This window comes from Lepidochelys olivacea (assembly GCF_965140295.1).
Source record: "Lepidochelys olivacea isolate rLepOli2 genome assembly, chromosome: 2".
Lineage (NCBI taxonomy): Eukaryota > Metazoa > Chordata > Testudines > Cheloniidae > Lepidochelys > Lepidochelys olivacea.
The window spans coordinates 88364120-88385958 of NC_140412.1; the positions used below are offsets into that span (position 1 = coordinate 88364120).

At 41.6% G+C, this 21839-nt stretch overlaps 1 protein-coding gene across 7 annotated transcripts in view; it reads left to right on the forward strand.

Annotated features, from left to right (window-relative positions):
* The first annotated feature begins 973 nt into the window (after positions 1-973).
* Positions 974-21839, forward strand: part of PTPRM (protein tyrosine phosphatase receptor type M) — a 685790-nt gene continuing 664924 nt past the window's right edge. For 2 of the 7 annotated variants that reach the window (XM_084621215.1, XM_084621216.1), the window contains exon 1: positions 979-1541. In XM_084621215.1, coding sequence (XP_084477341.1) covers positions 1469-1541 — 73 coding nt within the window. In that variant the 5' untranslated portion in view covers positions 979-1468. Of the gene's footprint in view, positions 1542-21839 lie in introns of all 7 variants that reach the window. The other 5 variants (XM_084621210.1, XM_084621211.1, XM_084621214.1 and 2 more) reach the window with 5 other exon arrangements.

The following is a 21839-nucleotide window of genomic DNA, read 5'->3' on the forward strand; positions in this document are numbered from 1 at the left end:
TAAACAGACTTTCATTGTCAAAGCCAGAAATATGCAAGAAATAGAGAATGAATAGTGACCGGTAAATTGAATTTTAAAAATTCTTTCACTTTTAATAGTACCCAGTCTTGCAAACACTTAAGCAAGCACATGCTTAATCGTACTCTCATCAGTAGTCACACTAAAGTTAATGAAACTAAGCTCCTCGGAGCTGGAATGGTCTTTTTGTGCTGTGTTTGTACAGCATCTGATGGTAATTTAAATATTAATAATAATACCCTCGAAAGTGGGTATTAATAACTAAAGTAAAGCAGCTGCAGAAATGATTGTAGGATTAGGGGTCTAGAGTTTTAGCAGCAGCCTACATAAAAAAATTTGTTTACAGCCTGGCATTTTTAGTGCATGGAAACACGTAAGACGTTTTAATATCTTTTTGGGAAGGACTGTTTGCTGTACTTAGAGGCTGGCATACACATTTGCAGTTTTGCTGTTTTTACATAAAAATGCGTGGCCTGGAACCAATTCTTCCTGCTGCCAGGATCTCCGTTTTTTAAAAAAAAACAATACTAGTTTTGGTTGCTTTTCTTCCACCCCCCCACCCCCCAGCTTTTGGTGGCTCGGAATCACACCAGCCCAGTGCATGTGGGGAAGGTGGAGACTGGCTCAGCTGTCAAAGGGCCAGGGCTTCAAGGAAACTGCGCAGCACGGCACGGGAGTGCGGATTAACTACTGTGTGGGATGTGTCCCCGACTCGTGGTGCGTTATGCTGTGTTAATCACCCGCATCAGTCAGTCTTCCGAGGGGGCGCTAGGAGGCACGAACCTCTCCGCACTTTTTCCTGGACGGTGCCGCGGCTGCCCTGGCGAGCGGCAGCCGAGGAGCAAGTTAATGAGGGTTTGGGGCCGTGCTGGACCGTGGGCTTCCCAATCCCCCAGCTGAGGAGAACTTTTCAAGCCTTCTTGCCGGGGACCCAGGCGCACGGCAATCAACCCGGTTTTGGGGAGGGGGGAAACCCCCACGCCTTTTCCTCTCCGCCCCCCCGCAGCCGCTGAGCTCGCCGCCCACCCCCGGAGCTGCAGCCCGGGCAGCACTCGCCCTCTAGCGGGGGCCAGGCGGCGGCGGCGGCGGCGGCGCTGGTGGCTGGGCGTGACTTCAGCGCCGTCTTTAGCCCGCCTGCCGGGGGCACCGCGAGGCAGAGAGGGAGGCGAGCGGAGCGGAGTGCCGGGCGAGGAGGCTGCAAGGGCTGGGGCTGGAGGAGGCGGGGACGGGACTCCCAGGCGCGGGCAGCGGCGGGACTGAGAGGCTGCGCTGCAAGCCCCCTTCCCCCCCCCCACTTCTCCCGAAACAGGAAAACAGCGCCCCAGAGCCAGCCCCTCCCCGCCGCCGCACCCCGCCCGGCTCCAGCCTGCCCCCGGCAGCCGGCTGGGCGGGAGTGGGGCGCCTGCGAGCTCCCAGCTGCTTTGCCCCTCGCGGAGCCGCGGGGGGAGACATGGGGAAAGTTGGAACTTGCCTGCTGACTTTGGCTGGACTTTTGCTGGCAGCCGGAGCGGAGCCCTTCACAGGTAAGAGGAGCCTCCCCATCTCCGCCCCCAGTGTCCCGCTGCCTGGGAGGCTGCGGTGGGGAGCTGGTTTGCCTGCGGGGAGTGAGCCCGGGAGCGGTGGTGGACGCGAGCCCAGCCCCGGGAGCCAAGGGAGAGGGCGGAGGGGAGCTCAGCGCCGACCGGTCCCGTTAGACCAGCGAGGGGAAGGTGTTGAGTTGTTTGGAGTCAAGTGGGACCCCTGGCGCACCGCATCTAGAGGCGGCGGCGGCGGGGGGGAGCGGGGTGTTACATTATTGTATTACTGGGGGAGGGGGGGAATCTTTTCCTTGGAGTCTTTCCAAGTTTCCTGCCGCCCGAAGTTACTTGGAGGGGGCGGGGGGGGGGGCGTGAGGGGAGTGTAAACGGGCCGTGTCTCTTCCAGGGCGCATCCTGGCCGGGCATGAGTGCTACGAGGTGCCAGGCAAGGGTGCAGCACGCGGCGCTTAGCGGAATGCTGGCAGCCGGCTGGGCTGGGGCCGGGCCGGGAGGGAGGCGGGCAGGGCTTGCTTGCGGAGTGGGTCGGAGTTACAATGGGCAGCCGAGCAGTCGCTGAAAATGTGGGAGAAAGAGAACTTTGGGTTTCCACCAGACAGGGCTGAGAGCCGCCCCCTACCTCCAGAAAACAACGGACAGAGGGGCAACAGCAGCGTCCCAGCACTCCCCGCTCTCCCCCCATCGCTCTTCCTCCTCCTCTCCCATCAGTTTGTCCCGTCATCAAAGCTGAAGCTTCATTATTAACTCTAAAAATTCGCACTGCGTTTAAGTGCGAGCGTGCAGTGACAGCGGGTGATCAGTTTAAAAAGCGGGGGACGGCCCCTTTTTAAAAGCACAGAAGAGTCTTCAGCCTATAGTGAAAACCCTAGGAAAGGGGGGAAACAGTGCGTGTCCTAGACATGCCAGGTTTTTACATCCATGGTGCAGCTCCAGAAAAGAATTCCTATTGATGCATGTCCTTTTTTGTTTTTAATTGCAATTTTAGGTTTGCCCTTCAGCATCTTCATTGGTCTGTGTTTTTCCTTCCCCATCCATAACAAAATCCGTCATATATTTTAAAATGTATATTAAAGAAACCTATAATTCTGGGTGGAAAGTTAGGTTGTGAAACAGTTTTGTACATTTATTTAGCAGGCATGAGTAACATCAGATCTTTTTTTATCTTGAAATTAGTGCATCTAAGACATCTGGTCTTCACTTCTTGCTAAATGTGCTTTCTGGTGGGGAGTAGTACTCTCTGCTTGTCTTATTTCTGAGGTTGCTGGGTGGTTTGTATTTTGTACCTTACATGTTGCTTGTATGCAGCACATAGTACAGCCAAGTTTTGTGCTTAAAGGATTTTTTTAAAAATAAACTTATTCTGGTTCAGTGTTACATTTCCCGGACACTGTATATTCAGGCTGTTTTCTCTCTCTCTCTTTTGAACATGTGCTCATAAGCCAGAGGGTTCGTTAGTGGGGGGGAAATGTTCCAGAGGATTGCATTAAGATGATATCTCTTCCAGTAATCTTGTTAGGATGAGGCTATCCTCAGCAGTGAGTTATAGAACTGAACTCATGTATATTAGTGCTATAACTCATTAATGTTGGAAATCTAGTGTTCAGACTTGATAAAATCATAGAAGTGTAGGGCTGGAAGTGACCTCAAGAGGTCATCAAGTCCAGCTCCATGCGCTGAGGCAAGACCAAGTAAATATTGACAAGAAGTCTCTAAATTTTTATGGTGTCTCTAATTTTATTTTTATTTTATTTTTATATTTATTAATATAAAGCCATAATGTGCTCCCTACCTCCATGATCTTATCACAGTTTGTTTCAAGTTAAACTAGGGCAACTATCCTTTTGTTGAATTTTTAATTTAGTTGCATGCAAGGATGGGTTAATACTTGCATTAGGGTAAAAATTTAAGTGCTGTTCATCTTGCTTCAGTACAGTCCTGCTTTAGTATTATTGTTGTAGCTCTTGGTTATAGTATTAGTTTACATTACCACATGCTGAGAAGAAGAGCTGTGATGTGGAACACAAGCAGTTCAGAAATGTCTTAATGTTGCTTTAATGTCCTATGTATATAGTTAGTTCAACTGTATAATTGTATAACACTCTCTGTGAACTGGCTGGGTTTTGGAGTGTTGAATGAAACATGTTTTTTAAAAGTTTAATGGGCCAATATAACTGAGCACAGAATTTGGCCTACTCTGTATGGTTATTTTTTGTTTATATGTAAAGGTAATGCATAAATTACCATGCACTTGCTAAGAACAAAATTGATGCATTTTTCCATTGTGATACTGCACCATAAAAAGTGACTGGGGGTTATTTTTGCTCTTTGTATGCCCTGGGAAAAAATGGTTGCTGTTGCTTTTGTTAAAAGCTTGGTGCATCAGTCCCATTGACGATTTGTTTGTCTATGAGTTTTGTAGTTGCCTATCTCCTGCCACAAAAGTGAACTATGTGGTCAATGCTATTTAAAAAAGCAAAGAAACCATCTTTTAAGCAAAGAATAGCAATTGACTGAAAAAGTAATCTTTGCAAGTTATACTTTTATCTTTATTTTTGCACTGACTTATTTGTACAGAAGTTTGTTCTAATGTTGTCTTCAGGTGTTCATCTTCTTATCTGGGAACTAATCACCAGGAAAAAGCAGATCTTTTTGTTGTTTAAAGTCTTGACAATTTCAGGTAATCTTTTGATATTAGCTTAACAGTTAATAAAAATGGGGTTTTCTGTGGAGGTCTTAATTGATGAATCTGAAATTCTAGGTTCATCAATTCAAGATGACAATGATCTTAAGAACTAAAACTCAGGAAACAATAATGAAGATTTCTGATTAAAAAGAAAACACTGGTTATTTGGAGCAGTTGAAAACAAACCTAGGATTGTTAGGCAAAAGCATGATGTAAATGGTGTATTAGTCCTTACAGTAGTCTTTTTTGAGAAGCACTTTATTTTTTAAAATAATTACTTCCCTTAATAATTGAACAGGTTTTTCTTCTTCATTTTAGTTTGACTGTGTATTTAATGGCCCTTTATGAAGACTGATTTCTAAAATTATAAAAGTTTGTAAACGCTAAGATGTGGTTATATGAAATCCTAATTTGAATTCATAGTATTTCTTCTTTCATCTCTTTGGTAGATTACTCATACTAGAAAACACAAGCTATTTCTGAAAATGATATAGGTCAAGCAAAAATATGATGCAAGCTGAAGAGTTACAAGTGGTGATGTAAGCCTAAATGTCACCTTTTATATAAAATGAAAGGTCTAGACACGATGAGCTCTGTCAAGTATAAAAATGCTTAATTGAAATTGAAGGTAGAGAGACGTGTAATAAAATTCAAAATCGATGCATTTTTATAAAAGCATCACATTTCTGATAAAACTAAAATACACGCATCCTTCTAAAATTGGTGCTTTTTGCTTCTAATGCAAGCTTGTCCTAGAGAGGCCTATTATTAGATTGTACAGTTCTGTTGTTGTTGTAGAAACTGACTGTAAAGTTGTATGTCAACTAACTTTTTACCTGTAATTGTTTTTTCACCTCTATCTGATGAGTCCAACTGCAATTTAAAACAACAACAACAAAAAGTCTGGCTGAAAGGTATGTGTAAGTAGGTCGGGGTAACTTATATGGTGCCAGTACTAACTATGGTTATGAGGAAAATAACTTGAAATAAAGTGCCTTACAAAAATTGGAAATTATTGCCTTTTATATCGTATTTTCAGTTCTTTGGGCAGGGACTATGTAAATAGGAATCTCAAATTTTTCACAATAAAATCTGCAACAATACACAGTAATCTGCACTCATAAGGGAACAGTTGGTTCACTGGGCTTTAAACTTCATACGGATAGTACTGGTTTGGTCACTGAAAAGATGGAAGGTATGCTCAGATCCATAGGTGCTCTCGTAGCTGAAATTAAAATTCTGGTACAGTGAAATATGTAGATGTTGACAGAACATTAACCTGATTTAAGATTTTTTGATTTTGTAAATTAGGCCAGGCCTACACTTGGAAGGCTTTACTAGTATGCTATACCTGCACAGCACTTCTGCTTTGGATGCAGCTTATACTGGCAAAATTGCACTTCTGCCAGTATAACTTATTCCAGTCCTGTGCCCGCTTGCCCCTCTTCCCATTCCTTATAGGGGAAATAAACTATACCAGCAAAAGTGTTGTTCTACCAGTGTAACCCTGTCTATGCTAAGGGTTTCTGCCAGCTCAGCTATGTCATTCAAAGATTGCATCTCACGACATACACCCTGGCCGACACAGCCGTGCCTGCAAAGGTTTGTAGTGTAGACCAGGCCTCAGTAAACCAAACCAAAGCCATTGCACTCTAGGGTCCTGCTGCTGTTAACATTAACTCAACATGTGTAATCTCATTGATTTCAGTGTGGCTACTCATGTGAGTAAAGTGGCAAATGTATGTAAGAATTTGGAGGATCAGGCCCCAAGTGCATAATTATTTAAAAAAAAAATTGAAATCATAAACAAGTGATCTTGAGTGAAATAAACATAAATACATCTTTAGCGTCCCTGTAAACTGAAACAATGCTTGTGATGTTTCATATTAAATAATTATTTAGGTATTAAGCTTTAATATTTTACGTGAAAGAGGTATTTCTAGAAAAAGAAAGTGTTCATATTTTTCTAACTGTTATTGCCATTCTTACCTTGTGTGCATATTGTAAGTTAGTAATAAAACCATATCAGGCTAACTTTTGTGTTATTTATTAAAAATTAAAGCTTTTCTGTTAAGTCATTGATTAAGATGGTGGTATTAGTATGGTAATATAATGGGAGAAAGTATACCCTACAGGATATTACAAGGAGGTTATGACATTGAAAAATTCCTATAATGTCTCTTTGGTCTCACAATTAAATAATCAGAATCCATGGGAACAAAAATTACAGTTTCTTGAAACAACCCAGCAGGATATAATATTTTTGAAAATAGTATTTTTAATGCTGATGGAAGCTGCTAGATTGACAGCAGTAGGGACTGAATCCTCCGTCTAGCCACAGAATATGTGCAGGATGAATTGAGTAAACTTCTTCACACTCCTTCCTAGTCACGGTCAAATTACATTATTGGGATATATTGAAGGTAGTTCATTTTCCATGCGTATTCATTATCAGCAGGGATAATGGATAAGTGTGCCACCCAGTTGTGATGCGTGTACCTGCCCTGCTCACTAGAAATTGGACTGAGACAATCAGCTCACATCGCATAAATCATTGACCACGCATCTGAAGATAACTGGTTTGAATTTGATTTGGCAACCTGGAGAGGTAGTCTCCATGGACCTGATCTAAAGCCTATTGAAGTCAATGGGATCAGGACCCATACACTAGTCCTCTAGATCACTTGTAATTTTATATTAATGAATCATTTGAGAGAGTTTTTTTTAATTTAGGGGCTATTGCTATTGTCAAAATACTTATTTGATGTTTTAACAACCTTGCCTTGGGCAATGACAAACATCTAGAACTATGAGACTTCCAAAATGTGACATTAGCACTAAACAGTTTAAAAGATATAGCTTTGAAAATTATATTCATGGTAAGCTATTTGTGTATTGTTATAATAAAATTAAACCTTGCTTTTTTTTTTCTTTTTCGGTTCACTGGTAGTATAACCTTACCAATGCGTATGTTAAGGTCAAAATCTTTGACAAGTTTGGTATTCCTTTTCAAAAATAATTTATGTTAATAATAATAATTCTACTGTTTTACTTCTCCCACCCCATTATTTTCAGTTCCCCCCCCTCCCTTTTCTGATTTCACCATGCAAAATTACTGGTAGTGTTTTGCCAGCTGTGATCTGTTGCTGATCACTAGGTGTAGCTGCATCTCTAAATCCACTTTTTCCAAGCAAAGAAAGATAAAGGATTGTAAACTGGGTTTTCTGAACAAGCTCGAAGTGTCGAATACAGTGTCTTTGTAACCATACAAAATTCTGATTTGACAGAAGTTTGCTAGCACAGGTTTGAGTTTATACATGTTAACTGTTGGTTTAATTTTGCAAAAAGGCAGCTTTCTTGGAGTATGCTCTAGTGATATTCTGCATTTGACTCAACAGAACACAGAGAATGGGGAATGAATGTGCCTGTGTAATAAATGCAATGCCTATAATCAGCTTACAAAAAAATTCTATTATTTGCTAGTGGCTTAAATGTAGTAGTAGTAACTGACAAGAATATCTTACATGTATGCCAGGGAAGTATTGTAAGGTTACATTTTATGCCTCCTGATTGATTCATAAATCCTTCTTCAATAAAAGTTTAAGTATTTGCTCAAAGTTCATCTTTTTTTTTTAAAAAGGTTGAGGTCCTGACAATTGAATTCTAAATTGATTTTTTTGGAATGGCTGTGGGGTGAATAGTGAGTGTTGTATGGGGTTTTCATCATGTGAGTTCCATTAAGTTTACTAAGAATTGCATGGGTAAATCCCTGCCTGCACTGTGCTACAAAAAATGTAGAGAGAAATATATGTTTTTTTCTCATGTCTATGTCAAGGATTTTTTGCTGAAATTTCTAAGGCTAATAGTAGAGCAAATCCAAAAGAATATTTAAGCACTTTATGGAATTTGAATATCTGTTAGCTGCAGGGAATGGGAATAGTGTCTATCACTCTGCAGTGATGCCAATTAAGGAGTGATGGTAAGGATCAGAGTCCTGTCCTGGTTTACTGATACAAAAGAATGGTCATGTTAAAGGGGAGTTCTACAGACTGTAGAATTAGAGTTATGAGGTGTGTGTGTGTGTGTGTGGGGGGGGGAATGTGAGATTTCCAGAGCTTTGTGAAGGAATTGGTGAGATCCACTGAGGATGAGGGGGAGGGGAGGTGAGGTGAGGGAAGGGAGAGTATAAAAGATCTCAAATATAAAAATATTATATAACAGCTAGGAAACATGCCTTGAAATGTTTCAGAGTAACAGCCATGTTAGTCTGTATTCGCAAAAAGAAAAGGAGTACTTGTGGCACCTTAGAGACTAACCAATTTATTTGAGCATAAGCTTTCGTGAGCTACAGCTCACTTCGTCGGATGCATACTGTGGAAAGTGTAGAAGATCTTTTTATACACACAAAGCATGAAAAAATACCTCCCCCCACCCCACTCTCCTGCTGGTAATAGCTTATCTAAAGTGACCACTCTCCTTACAATGTGTAGGATAATCAAGGTGGGTCATTTCCAGCACAAATCCAGGATTTAACAAGAACATCTTTGGGGGAGGGGGGGTAGGAAAAAACAAGGGGAAATAGTTTACCTTGCATAATGACTTAGCCACTCCACGAGCAGGAGAGTGGGGTGGGGGGAGGTATTTTTTCATGCTTCGTGTGTATAAAAAGATCTTCTACACTTTCCACAGTATGCATCCGATGAAGTGAGCTGTAGCTTACGAAAGCTTATGCTCAGATAAATTGGTTAGTCTCTAAGGTGCCACAAGTACTCCTTTTCTTTATGCCTTGAAATGTTTTTATTATACTTTTTACATATTTTTATTTTCTTAATTTTGTACAGACCTTTTCTTTTTCATAGTATATAAAATAGTCTTGAGGATTAGTCAAAACTTCATTTTGTGACAGCTTTACATAGTAGCAGTTGGTTGTTTTTTGCATGTGTCATGTGATAATGTTAATCATTAATGTGTAGAAAGCCATGAAAACAACATCCTCCTTAAGAGCCTTATTTTCTGCACACATTTGGACTCTGTTTCTGAAATTTGGTGTCCTAATATGCAGCACCACAAGCTGTAGCTACATGAAGAGATTTTTTTTTCTGCATGCAGCTATTCTTATTATAACTGTCCTTTATGACATTCTTGTGTAAGGCAATAGCATGACATAGATATTACTTAGTTGAAAGCAAAAATACATAATTACTTGTTTCATCACCCTAGCCATCTATTTCAGTGTAATTTCTCCTACCAATTGCTTTATCTCTTACTATACTCATATATGTGAAAAATAATAACCATATGTATAATATATTAGCAGTTTGTACCATATTTATTAAGAGGGAGACTTCCTACGGGACTTGTGCTTCTAAAGTCCTTAGATGTTTTGGAAAATGTCCCTAATTTACTAATTTATATAATTCTTTGGCTTTATTAAAAAAAAATGGAGAGAATGGATTTGACTTTAAAGACCTTTTTGAAACTTTGGGCTGTAACTATACTTACATAGATTCCGTATTTATAATAACCGTTTGCAGTCATGCTGATTTTAGGGTAAAATTCTGCTCTTGAAATAAAAATAGGAAAATGTCTGAGAGAGTTTCAGCATACTTATGCACCCCACGAGAATAATGGAATTCTGCCCTGTGATTTTTGTCGTGGATCTGTTCTTGTGGATCAGCCTGTGGTAAATAATGAGGAGGACAGGTCACTGACTCAGAGCAATCCAGATAGTTTGGTAAACTGGGTACAAGCAAACAGTATATGTTTTAATATGGCTAAATGTTACGGACAAAGAATGTAGGGGATGGGGGATTTTATTCTGGGAAGCAGTGACCCAGAAAAAGATCTGGGGATTGTGCTGGATAATCATCTGGCCGTGAGTTCCCAGTGTGATGCTGTGGCCAAAAGATGTTATCCTGGGATGCATAAACAGGGGAATGTTGACTGGAGTAGAGGATATTTTATCCTATATTTGGCACTGGTGCGATCATTACTGGAATTACCAGTTCTGATATCCACAATTTAAGAAGGGTATTTATAAATTGGAGAGGGTTCAGAGAAGAGTCATGAGAATGATTAATGGATAAGAAAACATGCCTCACAGTGAGAGACTCCGGGAGCTCAATCTAAATAGCTTAACAAAGAGAATGTTAATGGGTGATTTGATTAGTCTGTAAGTATCTACATGGGGAACAAATATTTAATAATGAGCACTTCAGTCCAGCAGAGAAAGGTAACACATGATCCAGTGGATCTGGAAGTTGAAGCTAGACAAATTAAGACTGCACAAAAGGTGTGAATTTTTAATGATTAGTAATTAACCATTTACCAAGGATTGTGGTGGATTCTTCTTCACTGACAATTTTTAAAATCAAGATTGGATGGTTTTCTAAAAGATTTTCTAGGAATTATTTTGGGGGAAGTTCTATGGCCTGTGCTATACAGGAGGTCAGGCTAGATCATCACAATGGTTCCTTCTATCTTTAGAATCTGATTGACTTTGACTGAATAAGTAATTTCCATTTCTAATACATATATTTCTGATACTTTATAGATCATTGTAATCCATACTCTGGTTGAGAGACTCAGATCTTCTAGAAACTGTGCCTGGTTCACGTTTTCCCTTAAGGCAAGCTTTTGCATTTCCCTTGATATAGCTGAAAGCCTTTTGGGTTTTTTGGAATTTCTTTGGTGGTGGTTTTACTTGTTTAAGTCGTCCAGCTAAACATCTAAGTGAGCTGATCCTTATAAATTACTTTATGGTGGTTGGTATTTGTTTGTGATCACAAAATAAACCCACAGTCACCAGTTTCAGATGATTGTATGAATACATCTTCAAGTTTTGCTGTAAACCGTTGTCTTAAGATCAAACCCAGGCTGTTTTTCAGGGTTTATCATATGGGAAAAAAGATATCCAATATTGGAGAAAGGCAGAATGCTGGCTGATGATGATTTAAATGCAGAAGTTGATATGATCTCTTCAAGATACATATTGTCGTCCATCTGCATTAGGACTCCCACTGATGTCAGTGGGAGTTCTGTACATTGGCTAAGGGTAGCATGCTACTCTCAGATGCGTAGCTGCTTCCAATTTTAATGAAGTGCAGTTCAGAGCTGACTGCACAATTTGGTGGCAAACTTCGAAGTACAGAATATTACAGAGGTTGATAGGCCCCTTTCTGTATCTGGATGCAATGCTTCATTCCAGATACAGATTTCAAATTACCGATTTCCTGCTCTGTTCTCTGACACATTAAAAATAAAATAAATTTTAAAAGGCCAGAAGCACAGCACTCACCAGCAACTCTACAGTCTGTTTATAGAGTGCTAGCAAAATCGAGAAAAAATATTTGTACAAGGTTATTTCTTTCACTTTGGACTTGCAGAGTGTTTGTGTACATACAGGTATAATTTAAATTATGATTACCGTGCTGTTACCATCAAATTAAGCACTAAAATGCAGTATCTAAAAGATTTTTACTACAGTTTTAGGAAGTTTGAAGTGCTACATGATGATAAATTATATAATCCCTCTTGTTTTATAGTTTAAGATATGATGTGAAATCCTGGCTCCATTAAAGGCAATGGGAGTTTGGCTATTTGCTTCAGTGGGGCCAGGATTTCTCACAGAGTTCTTAACTAATCCTAGACATTTTGTACTTGCATATGGGGAAATAGAAGAAGTACAGACTGAGGGTATGTCTGTATTACCCGCTGGATCGGCTGGCAGCGATCGATCCAGCGGGGGTCGATTTTATCATGTCTCGTCTAGACGCGATAAATCAAACCCCGAGCGCTCTCCCATTGACTCCAGTATTCCACCAGAGTGCGAGGCACAGGCGGAGTTGACGGGGGAGCGTTAGCCATTGACTCACTTCAGTGAAGACACCACGGTGAGTAGATCTAAGTACGTAGCTGAAGTTGTATAACTTAGATTGATTCCCTCTCTCTCCCCCCCACCGCCCCAGTGTAGACCAGGCCTGACTCAGACATATGTAGGAATTAAAATATTCAGTAGATTTGAGAATTACTCTTGTTTTTTTCCCTTTTACCTACCTACCCTTTTCTGAAATCTACTGAAAGAAAACTAAAGGGCTTTCCGCTGCTGCATTTGAACTGCATTTTCCCTTTGACTTCTCCTTCAGCAGTGGTTACTAAAACACAAGCCAGCCCTTCATTACAGAAGATGGATTTAATGGTGTCTTCTAAGGATAACTGTAAGGCAGGGATAGTCAATTTATTTTTTTTTGTCAAGGTTCAGATTTCTTCGTCAAGGTCCAGACCCCAGAGAAAATAATAATAATAATAATTAATAATACAAACATAACAATGATAACAATATGTAAATAGATTTCAGGGTCCATTCAAAAGTATCTGGATCCGGATTTGGTCTGCAGTCCTCCTATTGACTACCTCTGCTGTAAGGAGTTCTCCTGTTGGTGCCCTCTTTTATGTATCTCAAGAATGTCTTCTTTGTGGCATGCATTCTTTTCAGCACTGTCCCAGAAGACCCAACACAAGGTTGCTTGCACTTTTAAAACTGTTGGTTAGGGAGGTGCCTGCTAGTGGTTAACAAGCAAGTCATCCCCTGATGTCTTTTTAAAATAACAAACAAAAAACCCTACAATGAATGAGCAAGTACTTATTTAAAAACGAAAAGTTGAAAACGAGAAGTTTAGGGCCATAAAATGTATGATATGACTGTACTCTGTTTATGGTGACCGTATAGGACGTGGGTTGAGGACGGCATGCAAGGCCCCTGAGAGGTTTCATTTGTTTTTACTTTCAATATTGTCATTGAGAGTGGCATACATACACCTAGGGCAATAAGGGCTTTATGTAGATTAGTCTGACTTTTTCAGTTTTGGATTTTGAAGACGTTAATCTCTGCTTTGATTTACTCTATGGTGTTTTTAAGAAAAGGTAAGTCCTTTAAAATAAATATACTGTACATTCAAACATCCTGAGGTCTAGAAAGCCGTGGAGGATTAGCCACGGGGCTAATGGGGCCCCGGCCTCGGCCAGTTGGGGGGCCCCTGGAAAAATGGGTGCCCCTGCACCCCGGGCTGCTCTGCCTGCCCTCCTGCCAGGGAGTGGGGTCAGGGCGCAAGGGTGCTCCTGTTGGGGAACAGGGGAAGCCCCTGCATCCCAACCCCACTCCCTGGCAGGAGTGCAAGGCCGTGGAGATGGGGCAAACCCATGTACCCTGACCCCATTTCCCTGGCAGGAGCATTGGCAGAGTGGGAGGGGAGGGGCCCCCACTTGCTCTGGACCAGGGCCCCAGAAACCCCTAATCCGCCTCTGTCTAGAAGCCCAGGACTAATAGAAGTGTGATCTGGGTGAGTAAGATATTGGCTTTCCTGCCTGCTAGGCAAGGACAATAGGGGAGACTAGGGCAGGCTGTCTTGGGCTGTCTTGCCCATCAGGCACAGCAATATTTAGTGGGCCATTCAGAGAGAAGAGTGGTTGAAGGAGCGGAGCAGAGAATTGAGCTCTCAGGTATAGGAGAATAAAGGGCTGAGCAGAGCAACAGAAATTAGCTGCCAGTCAGAAGAACGAACAGGAGGCAGAAGGTCTGGGCAGAGCAATAAAATTGAAATGCCAGTCAGAGTAGAGGGAGATATCATATGCACATGTAAAGGGGGACAATAGGAGCAGGGCAAATGTGCTGCTGAGTATTCCTGAGGGAGCCTCAATTTCAGTGTGTTTTTTGTTAAATATTCACTAATCAGAAGTCTTTGGTGACTGGGGGAGGGGAAAGATTGAGGCTGGGCTTTCAGCTAGTCAGGTAGCTATCCTTGCCAGAAAGTTAAGCAAAAGTTTTAATTTGCTATCAAAGCTAGAGTAAGTAGTAAAATAAACTATCTGATTTCCTGCTGGTGCTAAACAACTGGATTGATTTTTAGGAGGGAGGTGTCCTCTTTCTAACACTTTATTACAGCCTTGCAACTGAAGACATAGTTGCTGATGTTTGTGCAAAAAAAGATTACTTTTAACATCAATCCTCAATTTGTCCACTAATTATCATACATGTTGTTACACACAGACTGTTTTAAATACATGTGTATAAAATGCGCTGTTGGATGATTTAAGAAATATTAAAAGTATTGAACAATGTTTGGAACATATCAATTTAACTAAACAAATATGGACTTGAATCAATGAAGGATCTTACTGAAGTCCTGCAAGGGAAGCATCAAGGGCATGACAAAGGACAATATGTGGGGAAACTTAAACATAAATGCATTTTCCACAATTAATGACAAATTAAATGTTTTATGTAATTTTCAGTAATGTATAGGAAACATGAAAAGCTTTCTGGTGTGGGCAGGCCTTTTGTAAGTGGATAGTACAATACCTTTAAAATTGATCCTTTACTTGTATGTGAACTCTCTGCTGCTAGTGTGGCAGCAGAAAATTTCTTTGTCCACCTGAATCTCTTATGACTAGGTTGCTCTGTGAAATGAAACATCTGGAGAACTTAGTGTACAATCTTGTTTAAAACTGTTTACACAGTCACAAAATATGATTTCAGCTTTAGAGATTTTCTTTTTAAAATACTCTCCAATTTACAGAACACAGTTTGCCTTAATGGAGTCTGATTCAAGATTAACACCTATGGAGTGAAATCCTCTACAGTTGCTTACTATAGAATCTTAAGGTTTGTCTATGCTTCGAAGTTTACCAAAATAGAATCATAGAATACCAGGGTTGGAAGGGACCTCAGGAGGTCATCTAGTCCAACCCCCTGCTCAGAGCAGGACCGATCCCCAACTAAATCATCCCAGCCAGGGCTTTGTCAAGCCTGACCTTAAAAACTTCTAAGGAAGGGGATTCCACCACCTCCCTAGGTAATGCATTCCAGTGCTTCACCACCCTCCTAGTGAAAAAGGTTTTCCTAATATCCAACCTAAACCTCACCCACTGCAACTTGAGACCATTACTCCTCGTTCTGTCATCTGGTACCACTGAGAACAGTCTAGATCCATCCTCTTTAGAACCCCATTTCAGGTAGTTGAAAGCAGCTATCAAATCCCCCCTCAGTCTTCTCTTCTGCAGACTAAACAATCCCAGTTCCCTCAGCCTCTCCTCATAAGTCATGTGTTCCAGTCTCCTAACCATTTTTGTTGCCCTCTGCTGGATGTTTTCCAATTTTTTTCACATCCTCCTTGTAGTGTGGGGCCCAAAACTGGACACAGTACTCCAGATGAGGCCTCACCAATGTCGAATAGAGGGGAACGATCACGTCCCTCGATCTGCTGGCAATGCCCCTACTTATACATTCCAAAATGCCATTGGCCTTCTTGGCAACAAGGGCACACTGTTGACCGATATCCAGCTTCTCGTCCACTGTAACCCCTACGTCCTTTTCTGCAGAACTGCTGCCTAGCCAATCGGTCCCTAGTCTGTAGTGGTGCATGGGATTCTTCCGTCCTAAGTGCAGGACTCTGCACTTGTCCTTGTTGAACCTCATCAGATTTCTTTTGGCCCAATCCTCAAATAGTTGTTCCATAATAAGTGTCCATGTAGGAGTTTATACCAAAATAACTTTTCTGGAATAATTGTTCTGGACTAACTATTTTGGTAAATTTTCAAGGGTAGACATGCCCTTAGGAATGCATACAGAAAGTTAAATGTATGACTGTTGGCTGATGGATTCACGAACAGATCTGTTGCTGAACAATGATCCGTGTGCATTAAATTTATTCAGGGAAGGAAACAATTATTTTCTTTGCTGGTATAGAAGACTCAGAGTCTGGGACAAATGATGGTGACACTGTGGGGTTGAAACAGCTTGAGATGCTGTGAACTTCAGAGCAACAGGGCCAGCTCTAGACCAAATGGCGCCCCAGGCGATGAGCGTTTTTGACGCCCTCCCTCAATTTGCTAAACTTCTTAATACCTTATTTTTGTATTACATTTGTAGCCCATTTCACAACTTTGATGCATGATTTATCCCTTTCATACAAGATACATTTGCACATTAGATCTGTAAATCTGTATTTATTCATGACATATATAAACAAATTAAAAAAATGTTTCCACTAAGCTTCTAGAAACTCTTTAATTTCAAGAATAACTGAAATGTACTAACATCAAGAATTTGAACTGAGCACTAACATTGGGTGGACCAGTGTTAAATAGTGTTATAGTAGGTGACAGCCTCAGAATGTTAAGCCTAGTTCCGTAGTTCAAAATGTTGCTTTTCTCGCCTTTGCCCTCATGAACTGAAGCACTGCATCAGAGAGATCTTAAGCAATAAAATAACAAGCAATGTCAGTCTCTCATCGGCCATCATCAATTGAAGATAGGTTTTAATGAGCCCGAGCTTCAAAAAGCTGCGCTCACCACTTGTGACTGTGACCGGCAGTGTGAACAGAATCCTCAAAGCTATCCACACATTAGGAAAAGTATCCTTCAGCTCTGCATCACGAATGAATTGGAGAACTTGGAATGGAGAGTGCTTCCTGTGTGGCAAAACATGATTGATGTTGTCCAATTTGTTATAGAAGTCTTTAGCACTGATGTCTGAACATTCCCCATGTGTCAGCCTCCGTTGAAGGTCTGTACAATTATTCAAGAGTGTTCTTCTGTCTGCTGGCAGCTTTTGAAGGTCATACAGTCCCCATCCCCCGGGTCTTTTCGTGGTGCTTCATTTAGCCAAATGTTTCTTCGATGGACACTTGAGCATTTTAATTTTTCTTCTGAGCTTCCCATCGCTTTATCTCTGCGCTTGTAACCAAACTGTCTCTTCTTCCGGTGAATACACATTTCCTTGAACACTGGCTCAACTCTTAAATTTTCTGTCATTTCTTTGGCAACAGTGATGGCATCTTCAACTTTGTCCCTATAGGCAACAATGAAATCAAGGCAGCTTCTCATCAAAGTAGTAGCGGTGCGATGACCATCAACTGAGTTTGTAATGCTTTGCTTACAACATTTACTTGTAAAGGATATCATGCCAAACCACAACTGGGACCAGAAATTTGAAGTCAGTGATCTGGTTTGCCAGGCTTTGTGCCTCATGTTAGATTTCGGCCTTGGCTTTACTCAGCTGCACCAGTTCCATCAGGGTGTCATAAACTTCAATCACTGATAATGCACTGGCCTTACGCTGGCAATGCGGCTTTCCCAGCAAGTGTTACTTAGTGGCTTCAAGGTCAGATTTGTAACCTTGTCTGTGAGTTATTCCACCTGATAGTTGATGCTGAAAAAAGGATGTATATACTTTGAAGAGAGATCCTGAATCTAAAGAAGAGGACGCTGCATCTGACACAACCAAGTTGAGGGAATGGCTGTGATAAGGCACAAAGAAAGCTCTTCGATTCAGCGCAAGGATCCTTGCCTGGATGCCATTGTTCATGTTCTCATCATTGTTGTAGCCTTGGCCAGAGCAGTCCCGAAGTTTTACCAAACCAAGGAAATTACCATTCTGTTCAGTGAGCAACTTATTAGAGTCCTGGAAAGCCAAATTATTCTGTGCAAGGAAGAGGGTAATTGAGATCAGATCCTCGAGCAAGTTCCTCCAGTGCTGGATTTCAGCATTAATAATGCAGTAGTTTTCTGCGTTTATTCAGCTTGAACCTGGACTTGACCTTCATCCATTTGGAGGAGGCTGTAAAATGTTCGGGTGACTTTTCATGTTGCTTCAGAGCATCAGCTCAATTATGTCAGTAACTGTTTGCAGAAAGCGGAAGGAATAATTTGACGTTCTTGTCAAATATCGTGAAACAAAACCAGAACACTTTGTGTTGGTTTCAAGTAAACTAGCTAACACCGATTCAGTTTCTCACCATTCTTGAGCACTCTTCCGCAGTGTGACTTCTACTCATTTACTGGAAATGTCATATCTGCGGGTTTGTGTTTTTTGTATATTTTTTTGTGTGTTTTGCCCAGCTCATTCAAAATTGTATGATTAATATCAATGGAGTTTAGGATCGCCAGTCGTAAAGCAGGATCTGATGTATTGATTTGTGGTGTGCAGTTTTTCTCTCTGCTGTTTCTGTCATCATGCGAGACTAATTCTTCTTTATCTTTTCTCTCCTTTTCATGTAAACTAGATATTTCTTTGTCATTATTCTCCTTTTCATGTGAGCCGTGTTCTTCATCACTCTCCTTTTATGCCAACAGGAAAACTGAACGATTCTCCATCACTGTCTTCACATTGCCATTCCTTATCTTCAGGTAAATCTCTGCTAATTCGTTCGTAACAGGACTTCCATCATTTACACTTCGCTCCTCAATTTCTTCTGCACTGGGATGATCACTACTGCCTGAATTAACTTTCAGAATTAAACTAAATTGAATAAAGGCCACTTTAATTCTGATTAACTAACTGTGTTCCCCACACCAAGGTTTAATGCAGTTTAATCAGTCCCCTTCAAATTCACACCTTTAATTCAGATTCATTTTCCTGGATATATCTGTATAGACAAGCACTGTGTTTTATTTTGAAAAACTTTTTCATTTGTTTCTAAGTCTGAAAAGATGAGGGCATCTACAAACTCTTTCTAGTGCTCACTCTGAGCTATTTTGGAGGTGTCGGCCATGTCAGCTGCATTACTTGTTAGGTCAGAACACTGAAGGCAATGGCCTAAAAGTATTTTGTCTGTCAATCATTGTCTGGAATACATTGCAGAAACTGAGTCAGTAGCTGATGTAGCCTGAGGTAGGGATGTTGTTAAGAAGATTGACACAGGCATATTTGTTGATGTGTTTAAATCGCCATTGTGACTGAAGTCTCTTGATGTTTGAGGCTTTGCAAAAACGAGAAAGTGCTCTTCTGGAACTCACAGCAATAAAAAATAATCCCAGCCCTTATGTCTCTCAATTTGAAGGAGTACAGATTTCTGGACCTTCAGAGGCAAAGCTACAGAAAAATCAGATCTATATACTTTAAGCTGTCGTTAAACAAATGGATGCCCGATCCATCAGAAATCCCGATTCTTGTGATTTCAATGCTTTGACTCGACATAGTGGTCGAACAACAAAAGAAAGAATTGGCCATTATAGCAATCTGCAACAGGACTGTACGGTGGTTATGTGGTGGTGGTGGGTGTGAGGGAGGGTTGCTTCTAAAAGTGTGCATTAATACCATCTAATCCCCAGCAAATAACATCACCGTTAACCAGCAGGCCACCTTTTAAGAATATACTGGGTACACGTCAAGTTGTGTGCAGCTCAGTGTGTCTCCTATCTCCCCTAGCTCCCATTCCCTCAGTCTGTTCCCTTCTGATCTTCACCACCGTGCCAGCAAGTCATTTGTGCTGCTCCCTCCGTCTCTTGCTAGTTTGAATGTGAGTCAAGGTAACACTGAAAATAGAAGAGGCAACCCCCTATGCCTTCAGTGCTGGTGCTCTGAGCTACATTTAGCCTCTGGCAAATGGGAGGAACTGCAGGAAGGCTGTAAAGATCTCCCATCCTTCTGAGTGCGTGTGTCCAGTGACTGCAGGAATGCATGACAGTACCGCCAAGTAAGTGATACTTGGCTACCCTAGTATCCCTAGTGAAAATAATGTTCTGTTGACTAATACCACAGTGATACAGCATGATTTTTCTACTATGAACTTAAATCAAACCAAGCACATGCAAGGATGTGATGCAGGTGCAAGAACGTATTCTTTATTATTTGTGTTCCCCTATAAATTAGGGGTTCTAGTCATAGACCAGAATCCCGTTGTGCTAGGATCGCTACAAAAGCAGAACCGAAAGATGGTCCCTTCAGTGTCTTCCATCCACTTCATTTTTTTTTAATTGCTTGAAAGGAACACAGCCCAAGTGAACACTGAAACCCAACAGCAGGCAGAACTAGTGGAGCACTAGACTAGTTACTGTAATGTATGACACAATCTACATTTCAGACCAGATGGACATTATTGGTGATGGTATATTTTCTTATTTTCTCTTGAACGTGAAATAAATGGACATACTGACAATTGACTGACGTGCAAACTCAAGATTGGTGGTAGTGGCATTTTTAATCGATACACTAAAGCAATCACAAAACTAAGCACATAAGACCCAAGTGAGAGTCAGACGCACTATAAACAGAATAAAAAAGTGAGGAATGCTCACAATAATCCTAAACAAAGCATGTGTAATGCATAAAAATGTCTCTAGACAATCACAGCAACAATATTATTTCATTCTAATATACCTGAGAGGATAACACAGACTGAAAATTCGGACAGCTACCTTTTGGACACCCACATTTGGAATCTTAGCTGCCTGTGAACAAGTGATCAATATTTTCCACTCTTCTCAACCTGCATTGAAAATTCAGTCAGAATTGATTTGAGGGTATGTCTGCACTACGAAATTAGGTCGATTTTTATAGAAGTTGATTTTTAGAAATTGATTTTATACAGTCGATTGCATATGGTCACACTAAGCGCATTAAGTCAGTGGAGTGTGTCCTCATTACCATGGCTAGCATGGACTTACGGAGTGGTGCACTGTGGGTAGCTATCCCACAGTTCCCGCAGTCTCCGCCGTCCATTGGAATTCTGGGTTAAGCTCCCAATGCCTGAAGGGGCAAAAACGTTGTGGGTGGTTTTGGGTACATGTCATCAGTCACCCCTCCCTCATTGAAAGCAACGGCAGACAATCGTTTTGCACCTTTTTTCCCTGCAGACGCCATACCACGGCAAGCCTGGAGCCTGCTCAGCTCACCGTCACCCCTGCTGTTTTGTCCTGGGTGCTGCTGTCAGCAGACGGTGCAGTACGACTGCTAATCGTCATCATCCACCAGTTCAGCTGCAACTCTACTCTCCTGGTGCCATGAATCCACCTTGCAGGTCCTCTCATCATTCTGTATAAATATCTATTCTCGTGGCATCCATCGTCATCCACTGCTTCCGCTGCAACTCTGCTCTCCTGCAGAAGCGATACCATGGCAAGCATGGAGCCCGCTCAGCTCACCGCTACTGTTGTGAGCATTGTAAAGACCTTGCACATTACCCTGGAGTATATGCAGAACCGGGCTAAGAGATGCCAGCACGAAGACGATTTTGATGAGGACATGGACACAGATGTTCCTGAAAGTACGGGCTGTGGTAATTGGGACCTCATGGTGGCAGTGGGGCTGGTTGATACAGTGGAACGCTGATACTGGGCCCGGCAAACAAGCACAGACTGGTGGGACCACATAGTGTTGCTGGTATGGGATGATTCACAGTGGCTGTGAAACTTTCGCATGCGTAAGGACACTTTTCTGGAACTCTGTGAGTTGCTTTCCTCTGCCCTGAAGCGCAGGAATACCAAGATGAGAGTGGCCTTGACAGTTGATAAGCGCGTGGCGATAGCCCTGTGGAAACTTGCTATGCCTGACTGCTACCGGTCAGTTGGGAATTAATTTGGAGTGGGCAAATCTACTGTGGGGACTGCTGTGATCCAAGTAGCCAATGCAATCACTGATGTTCTGTTATCAAGGGTAGTGACTCTGGGAATTGTGCAGGTCATAGTGGATGGCTTTGCTGCAATGGGTTTCCCTAACTGTGGTGGGGTGATAGGTGGAACGCATATCCCAATCTTGGCACCGGACCACCTTGCCAACCAGTACGTAAACCGCAAGGGTTACTTCTCAATGGTGCTGCAAGCACTGG